The sequence below is a fragment of the Phoenix dactylifera genome, chromosome 10 (assembly GCF_009389715.1).
Source record: "Phoenix dactylifera cultivar Barhee BC4 chromosome 10, palm_55x_up_171113_PBpolish2nd_filt_p, whole genome shotgun sequence".
NCBI classification, from domain to species: Eukaryota; Viridiplantae; Streptophyta; class Magnoliopsida; order Arecales; family Arecaceae; genus Phoenix; species Phoenix dactylifera.
Genome location: NC_052401.1, coordinates 9,402,374 through 9,412,262, shown reverse-complemented (window position 1 = coordinate 9,412,262; position 9,889 = coordinate 9,402,374). Strand labels below are relative to the sequence as shown.

Genomic DNA, 9,889 nt, shown 5'->3' with positions numbered 1-9,889 from the left:
ATGCAGCTTACCAAAGCCCCTTTTTGTTGCTGGAGACATGGGAATGTCAGGTGTTAATAGCTCAGGATAATTCTTCTATTATAAAAGCTCATAACTTAAGTTAGCTTTTGGATTTTACAACCAAGGCTGTCATGCAAGTGGCTTTGATATTCTGTTGAAATTAGGGAAACACTCAGGCTTGGCTGAGTCTGTGGGTTCCAGATTTGGCCAATTTGAAGTACTGTAACTCCCTATTGGATGTGATAACTCTTATCAGGTTACAAGTTGCAAGGTGCCAAGTGCCAATGCTTGTATTACTAAATCAAAGTACACTAGCAAGGTTTTGTCGACTTTTAGGTGCAAGATGGCAACACTTCAGGGAGCAAGTCCACTGAAAGCATTGCTTTAAGAAAGAGAACTATTCTTCCCAACCAGAAAACATTATCTCATCTTTCAGTTAAGTAAGGGCACTCTTAAGAGTGACGGTTCATGATCCTGATGATTGATGAAAGTGGTCGTTCATCGTACTGTGATGTTGTTGGTTTGAAACAGAATGCCCATTTTAGTTGCATTTCAAAGATTAGAATGGAATAGCGAAGAATAATGAACGACCACTCTGGAAAAAATTACGATCGAGTTTGTTTGAGGAAATATCATTTAAAGAAAACATAGCTTTATGAGATGGCAATACTATCATGATAATCTGCAAAATGCATAGGATGTTTCCCTGGAAACCCTACAAATTCCCATTCCAACAATTCAACAGTATAAATTAATTTTGTTAAAAAATTAATTTGTTTAAAGAAGCTGCCAACTTCATGAATTTGATGGATATCAATGTGTTTTGGCCTTTGGGTGATGTTTTTTATCGTCTTAAACTTTACAATTAACATATTTGGATGCATGAGAAACTGTATGCCTCTTAAGAAGATATGCCCTTTGTAACCTGTCAATTTCCATCAGCACATTGCATAGCTGGTGTAGAGCTTTTCGAGAGAAATAATCTTGGAAATTCAGCCAAACTGTTTGATTGTTGTGTAATGCTTGGGTGCCCTAAACTTAACACAATTATCCATTCCATGTATTTATGTTTCTCTAGTTAATCTATTCCATGAATTTATGTTCCTCTGGTTAATTCAAAATCCATTACTTTTCTTTTGAATGATGCTAGATTTTTGCTTTTCGCAGGCAGTGAAGAGGAAACCTTCTTTGACTCACATGCATGGTTAGATTCTGACAGTGAAGATGATTTTGTCAGTGTTAATGGAGGCAAGATCATGAACCTCAAAAAAAATATGACTACAACTGCAAGAGATCCACAATTTCTATATTATCTGAAGTGCATTTTTGAGTAATGGTTTGTGAATTCTTTGACACAGATTTCACTCCTTCACAAGGTAGTACTCCAAACTATCAGATCAACAACCAAGGGACACCACAGCTGAATAAAGCCTCCTCTGTTGACACATTTCCTGACACCAAATCCAAACCTTCTCTGATTGATAGAAAAAAGAGACTTTATGAACTTATCCAGGAGGACGAGCAAGGTGAACAAGAGGGGATGGAGCAATATGCTGGAAATGGGAAGCTCAAAACCAATGGAAAACCAGAAAATTTTAAACTTGATGCTGATCAGCTTCCAAGATCACTGAATGGAACTCCCTATCAATCTGGAACTAACTCTGCTTGCAGTAGTCACTTGCCTCCTAATAGAGATCTGAAACACCACAAAGAGGAAACTGTAAAATCTAAACAAAGTTACATGCTAACCTTGATACAGAGTACTAGATTCAGCAACAGGATGAAGAAGAAGAAGAAGAGCCCCGCATGCTGAACCAAATGATCAGACTATAAGTGATCATCATGTTTAGATCAGAAGGTATACATGTGGCACACCTTGAGGAATCATGTTGTATATGAGTGACTTATGAAATTCCAACTGCACTTGAAAGTTTTCTCCTTGCTGTGGTTTATATCATAAAGAACCATGGAAAAAACAAAGATTGCTGCGAGGTTTGTATGGGTGGATGGCTTGATGGTGGTGGTTTACAACTTACAAGGCCATACTTTTTAACTGCTTGCTTGATCAAGTTCCAAGACATAATTTAAGGTGTATTTGCTAGCTCTGTAAAGCATTTCTACCATTCTGAGGCATCGAAAGATGCACAGGAACTGATTGGGCACATGGAAAGGTGCATTTTATTGTATTCATTGTTAAAATTTCTTCATGTTCCTATCATCTTCAAGTTTACAGGATATTTCCTTGTGGAATGACTTGCTGTGTGCTTTTTTTTTCTTTGAGGATTCATACTAAAATCTCAAGTACTTATGCTGGATTTTGCTTTAAGTTGTCTTCTTAACTACTCCCTATAGCTAATTTGAATAGTGATGTGACATTTTGGGTACTTAAATCTCCTGAGATCTGGTAAACAACTTGCTTTGTTCCTACATTTGAGATCACAGGAATTTGTTGCCTCAGAAATTCCAGTCAGTGGATCAAAATAGACACTGCCTCTATATGAAGCACAAAAAACAACGCTTATATCACTGTCATTCATGGGATTAAGCATAAGCAGAGTAGGCATAGCAGGTTGAAAGGAAGGCGTGCTTGCCTTGCAGCTAATAACATGCATGCGGTTGTTGTAGTTGAATCTTATGGATGTGTATTCCACTCTGTTGGTCATTCTGGACCCACTTATTAGCTCATGTGTACTCCATTTTGTCTTGGAATCTTTCAGCTTTAGGATTGAGTTAGCTTTGTCTCCTTAAGCATGATACGGTCACCTGTAGTCTTTAAAAAGGATCCATGGTGTTTTCATGCATGGTGTCAAGCCTCAAATTCAGGACCTAATATAACCGTGCTGCTGAGAGGTATAGTTCATGATAACATGAAGCCAACAATCATAATCTCAAATAAAAATAAAAGATTTAAATCCATCATCTATTTAATAATTAAATAAGTGTTGGTTCAGAATGACTAAATCTAAATTTAAATGCCAAACTCTATAACTTCAACATTCAGAAGTCATCAACTACAAATTTATAGTTAATTAAAGAATTAAAATTCTGCTACAAAATCGCTAAGCTTGCTATCGCAAATTCCAAGCCTGAATCATTTTTCATTTTTAGTAATCCTATTCCTCTAAAAAAAGAAAATAAATAGAGATATCAGATATACAGCTCTGTAAACAAATCTTACACTATTTTATCAGATCAAGCATAAATTTTTACATACATCAATAGATCATTTAGAGAAAATAACTACATTAGAAAATAGAATATTTCACAATAACAATACAATCATAAATCAATCATGCTCTTGTATATGCATAAATTATGCAAATTAGATAAATATGGTTTTGAGTGGACAAACAAAATCGTAAATCATGCTAACTTTATAAAGTCATAAATCATTATCATTTTGCCATATCATAATTCATAATGATTTTCTCAAACTATATACTAAGGTCACCTTATATCTGTGATAAGACTGTAATCGATATCATACCAACTAATATAATCATAGGTGGAATCCGTATGCTAAGCTACAATAACCTAGTAGCAAGGGCCATATACTAAGCTATTGTAACCTCCTTGCAAGGGCCGTATGTCAAGCTACTATAACCCACTAGCGAGGGCCATAAACGAATTACTATAACTTGTTCGCAGGGCCATACATAACTATATGAGAGTCTGTAGTCATATTTTCTTAAGTCATAATTTGTTAAAATATATGTTCTCATATAATAAATAAATAAGTTGAAAGACATCACACGGCTTTATATACTTCATAAATCATTAATAGTGGAACAATCATGTAATTAAACTTTTCAAAACAAAAATGAAGATTTCATAAGTATGGAGTTTATAGTTCATAAACAAAATATTAATATCAAAATATACATTAAAATATCAATGAAACCATACTTTTCATGACAATATATAATTTGCATAATATCATGTGCTTGACCCTTAATTTAAGAAAACATAGAATTATCAATATCAAATATTCTTTTTATATTTCATAAAGTTTTAAGCAGCTGAAAATTCTAAAATTAGTAAGGGGTGCTAGAGTTACTTACTTCTTTCACTTTTGAACCTTCAATGTTCAACTATGTGAATCTACTGAACCTATTCAAAGCTATTAAAATCTATCATCAACAACTGCAAAATCCAAAAGAACTGGGGAAGGTTAAAATTGGGCAAAACTATCTTGTTTGAGATACTGCAGACTGTATGGCTTCATACTCGAGGGTAGAAGAAGAACAAGGTCGAGGCAGCAGTGCCCAGTTGCCCAGATTGGTCCGAACAAGGTGAACTCAATTGGTCCTGATCAACTATGTTTTAGGCGACCAAATTCTAGAGGTATCCTTACAAGTGCCAGGACGATGGATCGGTATGCTACCTGGGTATAAGGGTGGTTCAGAGCCTTCCCATTGTGGTCAAATTAGATTCATAGCAAAGGGAGATGGGATCCTTCACTGGGTCCATAGGTCTGCTAAAAAGAGAGAGGGAGATGAGAATGAAAGAAGAGAGAGAGAGGAAGAGAGAAATGAGAGAGAGAAATTCAGAAAGAGAGAGTCTTTGTCTCTTCTAGAAGAGGAAGGGGAGGCTAGGATCATCAAAGACCATGCCGGGGGGCATGGTCAATGGCTGGAGGCAGTGGTCAGCCGATGATGGTGACCGGCTAAATGAAAAAGCCCAAAATGAAGGGGAACCAGATCTTTTTCTCATTTTTGTCCGTTGGCCGCTTATCGGCGGCCATGGCTCCACCAGAAAGGGTCGAAGGGAGGCCAAAAAACTTGTCCAAGGGTCAAGTGTTTAGAGGCAGAGGCGTCAGTGGTCAGAAAGGAAAAGGAAAAGGCAAAGAAGAAGGTTTCTTGGTCAATTTCTGATAGAATAGGGGGCTTTCTTGGTCAATTTCTGATCGATTTGTTGATAGAATCCGGCTGGCAACTGCATAGTGGAGAAAGGAAAAGGCAAAGAAGAAGGTTCAGGGCTTAATTGGGCTATGACGGCATCTACAGCCGAATTTTCCGGCAGGTGTAGTTAAAGTAAACCCAAAAAGTAGGGAGAAAGAGGGAGAAAGAAAGAAGAGGAGGCATTGTACTCCTCGAAGGAGGGTCCTGGAGGGAAGGGGTGGCCATTTTATAGAGGATCCCTAGGATCCCGGAAACCCTAGGACTCTAGCTTCTTTCTAGAGTCGCTGGAGAGGAGGAAGATACGTCTAGGAGTCTTCCATGCCGGTCATGCACAGAACACACGCGACTAGCTTGATGGGCCAAGCATGGGCCGACCAAGTGGACCGAGCCGGGCCTTCACACGTGGATACTTTGGGTTACGGTGTTTTATTGATGAAAAACAGATTATGCACTTTTAGAATGTAATGCTTGTTGATATGATCACTGCATGCGTGAATTGGTAGATTTGTTATCGTTAGTCTTGAGTGGCATTTTTCAATATACTATTTCTAGAAGAGGTTCTTTTGAGAGGATGGATATATATACAACTTTGGTATAAATACATCGATAGGAGATAGAGGATGGGAGTTTCTATAGTTGGGAAAGAATAAAAAGAATAGAGTCTCACAGAGTTCTCCCAATGTGATTAGCCACGTAGGTGGACAACCCAATCAATCGCACTACTCGATTCCTTGCAGACATTGGTTGCCTAAAATCTATTCAAGGTGGCTTCCATCCTTTGTATGTCTTAGGGTAGGAGATGCTAATGTGGTTTCCAGGTTTGATGACCAATTAACCACATTTTTTGAATACGACTAGGGTTGCCCTTAGTGCCCTTATAATATGGTAGAGCTCTACCCACGCTCCATGCATTTGCCACTAGAATAGTAACACCAAATATTTTACCATCAGTGACTCCAAATGATGAAGCTAGCTCCTTGAGGAGCTCGATCATAAAGTACATTGCCATCAAAGTTAATCTTGAGGAAGCAAGAGATGGTATCTCTCAGGTAAAAATAAATCACTTGAGGAGATATGGAAGCTGCAGTACAAAACCATAGATCTCCCTTACTGTCAAAGACTCTCCGGTGGGAACAACCTGAATGAATTTTGAAGCATGAATAGAGAATTTCAACAAGATCAATCTAGAGCTTAGGAGGGTACTTTAAAAAATGTGCTCATTCCTAGAAAGTCAAATATAGTAGGCAATGTAACACATATAAAAAATCTCATTTTTATCTTTGCTTCTTGGAGCTCCCTCCTTTAGATGTTGAAGAAAGGCATCTAATGTGAAGGATGAGATACTAGCTGCATTAGGGATAGGGCCAATATCTAGGATCCCAACTCTCTGGGCTAATGAGCTGGCCTGAAGAGGTTAGGCCCATTTAGCCTTTGGTTGTGGTCGACTGATCGTGGGAGGTAGAGAAGAAAACTCCCAACTTCTTCGATCTTGCCGAACTCTGAGAGTCCGAGGTGATCCAACCACCGGCCGGATAAGGCCGGGATCCCTTCTATTTAAGATCTCCTTCTCTGATGAATCCAACACAAATCCCTCGAAGGAAGCCGTTGGTTTCAATATCTTTCCGAGTTTCTCCCTCGATGTGTCACCGAAAAGAGACACTGGATCACCTCGCTAGACCAAGGCAAGTGTCCTACTTCTTCTTCTCTTTCTTCTCTAGTATATCAGACCTTGTTCATCTTAATTTAGGCCGACGAATCGACAAAAAACCGTCTGAAATAGGGGTGCCCTATTTCGGTCTCTTCTTCCTGTGCTCGCCACCATCGGCTGCTGGACTAGGCTGGGCTTTGACTTGGTTGGGCCCTCTGTGACTGTGCAGGTGTTGGCCTAGGTGATCGATTGTGATCTTGGCCGAGATTGGTGTGGATCTCTTCTTTATTTTTTTTATTTCTTCCTCTTTTTTCCTTTCATTGGTCGACCACCATCGCCGGCAATGATTGTTGCTGTGGGCCATCATGTTTGCCACAGTCGGGGCTAGGTTGTCCTTGGTCCCTGCCAACTAGATAGGGGTCGGGTCGTCCTTGGCCACTGCCAGCTAGATCCTCTGTTTCTCCATCGCGAGGAAGAGAGAGTGGGAGAGGGAGAGCTTCTACAACTCTCTTATTTTCTCTCTTCTCTCTCTTCTTTCTATTGCTCTTTTGTCTTTCTTCCTTTTTTCCCTATCATGGTTTCTGTCTCTCTCTAATTGACCCGAAAAAGTAGTAGAAGGGACTTGGGGGACCTAGTGATGGACCCCTGGGGGATGCCAGTAGGCAGTCTAGGCTACTAGTCTACTATATATATATTTTTTTGATAATCGAGTTTGATTCCATAGGAGAAGAGTCATTTGCATGAGAAAGTTTTGATTGGGGTACTTAGTATCCTAGCTCGTAAATTATGAAGTGGGTTAGTGATTATTGTATTTAGTCAATCTTCGGTAGAAGTAAGGATCTACGTACTTGGTTATCATTATAAATATATACATGTTATTGATTTGTACTGTTAGATTTGCATTGTGAGTTTTACATCGATAAATTTGGTTTAACATGTGATGATATATTTTATATGATTTTCAATATGAATATACTTGTATGGATATTATATGCATCAAAGTTGATTATGTGAACAATGATTTGAATTTTAGAGAAATGCACTGTGTAGGTGAAAATTGATTTGATAAGAGTAACATATAAATCAGAGAGATAAAATATAGTTTGGACTAACCTTGTCATAGGATAGCCTCCACGAGCTTATGCATGAGATAATATCCACAAGTTTATGTGTAGGATAGCCTCCACGAGCTTATATGTGAGATAGCTTCCATGAGCTTATGCATGAAATTTTGTAATAGCTTTGGATTTGGTTATGATCTTGGTTAGTCCAAAGCCAAAAAAATATTGCTATAAAATCTGAAAATCGAGTTAATGAGAAACGGATGACATGATATAAAAAACTGTTGTTGAATAATTAGTTAAATTTGATGCTTTGGTAAGGTGATAATGAGGGCTTATGTGCATGTTATTTGTATGAGCTTTTCGAGTATCGATATGGTATTTATTTTATCTAGTATTGTTCATTTGATTATTACTTATGGTGTAGCGATTCAGAATTCTTACTAGCTAGAAAAATCTCATGTCCTTGCATTTTTTTCAGTAACAAGAGGTGTAGTTTGGAATGGGAGGGATGAGGAGTTTGTGCAACTAGTAGTTAGTTAGTTTGTTATCTCTTTTATTTTACTGATACTGATGGACATTTGAAACTTTATAATTGAACTAGTTGATTATTTAATGTTAGTGATTTTATTGGATTGATTTGATTATTATTGGTTTTACATGATCTCTAGGGCTTCGCTTTAAGAATTATGTGGCTGTGTCACGTGTTCGACTTGGGTGATAGGTTTAGGGCATGATAGAAGTGGTATCAGAGCTTAAGGTTCTCGTATTGTAAGGTTTAGGTATTTCATGTTTTAATGTTGAGGAAGTATGTTTGAGACTCGAATCATGTGGTAAAGTATGAGCCATTGTGTCTTTATGCGGACTTGACCTACGAAGAGCACCCAGTGCGGATTGTGGATACAAAGGATCATGTGCTGTGGCATCGGATCATTCCATATGGAAAGGTGCAATGGAGCAATCATTCAAAAACAGAGGCTATCTGGGAGCTTGAGGAAGAGATGAGACCAAGCATCCTCAACTTTTTGAAATTCTAGGTTTGTTAATTCGAGGACGAAATTATTTTTAGGGGGAGGAATGTAATAGCCCAACTCTCTGGGCTAATGGGTCATCCTGAACAGGCCAAGTCCATTTGGCCTTTGATCGTGGTTGACTGATCGTGGTTGACCGATCGTGGGAGGTGGAGAAGCAAACTCCCAACCTCTCCGATTTTGCGAGACTCTGAGAGTTCGAGGTGATCCAACCACCGGCTAGATAAGGCTGAGATCCCTTCTATTTAAGATCTCCTTTTCCTCTAATGAATCCATCGCAAATCCCTCAAAGCAAGCTGCCAGTTTCAAGCTCTTCTTTCCAAGTTTCTCCCTCAATTCGTAGCCAAAAAGCGACACCGTACCACCTCACCGAATTGAGAAAAGTGTTCTACATCTTCTTCTCTTTCTTCTCTAGTGTATCAAACCTCGTTCACCTTAATTTGGGCCGGTGAATCACCGAGAAACCATCTGAAATAGGGGTGCCTTGTTTCGGTCTCGTTTTCTTGTGCTCCCCGGCACTGGCCACCGGATTAGGTTGCGCTTCGACTCGGTTGGGTCCCCTGTGACCGTGCAGGTGTTGGCCTAGGTGATTGGTTGTGATATTGGCTAAGATTGGTGTGGATCTCTGCTTTATTTTTTTCTGTTTCTTCTTCTCTTTTTCTTGCATTGATCGGCCATCGTCTCTAGTAATGATCGTTGCTTGGGTCGCCGTGGTCACCACTGCCAGGGCCGGGTTGTCCTTAGCCATTGCCGGCTAGATAGGGGTCAGGTTGTCCTTAGTTGTTGCTGGCTAGATCCTCTGTTCTCGCCATCGTGTGGAAGAGACGTGGGAGAGGAAGAGCTTCTACAACTCTCTTATTTTCTCTTTCTTCTCTCTTCTTTCTACTTCTCTTTTGTCTTTCTTCCTCTTTTCCCTATCATGGTTTCTGTCTCTATCTCTAGTTGATCCGAGAAAGTAGTAGAAGGGACTCGAGGGACCTAGTGATGGACCCTTGATGGATGCCGGTAGGCGGTCTAGTTTACTAGTCCCTGTATGTTTTTCTTCTGATAATCTAGTTTGATTTTGTAAGGAGAGGTCATCTATGCAAGAAGGTTCTGATTGGGGTACTTTATATCCTAGCTCGTAGATCATGAAGTGGATCAGTGATTGCTGTGTTTAGTCATCCTCCGATAGAGGTAAGGATCTCTATACTTGATTACCATTATAAATATATATACATGTTATTGATTTGTACTGCTGGATTTGCA

At 39.1% G+C, this 9,889-nt stretch overlaps 1 protein-coding gene across 1 annotated transcript; it reads left to right on the top strand.

Annotated features, from left to right (window-relative positions):
• Positions 1 to 1,333: 1,333 nt before the first annotated feature.
• On the top strand, positions 1,334 to 1,813 carry LOC120112245. The gene has a single exon (XM_039131112.1). The coding sequence runs from the start codon at positions 1,334 to 1,336 to the stop codon at positions 1,811 to 1,813; it is 480 nt and encodes a 159-aa protein (XP_038987040.1).
• The last annotated feature ends 8,076 nt before the right edge of the window (positions 1,814 to 9,889 follow it).

What these genes read in the sequence shown, in the direction of transcription:
- LOC120112245 (XM_039131112.1), top strand. Translation starts at nt 1,334, where the DNA reads ATGGTTTGTGAATTCTTTGACACAGATTTCACTCCTTCACAAGGTAGT.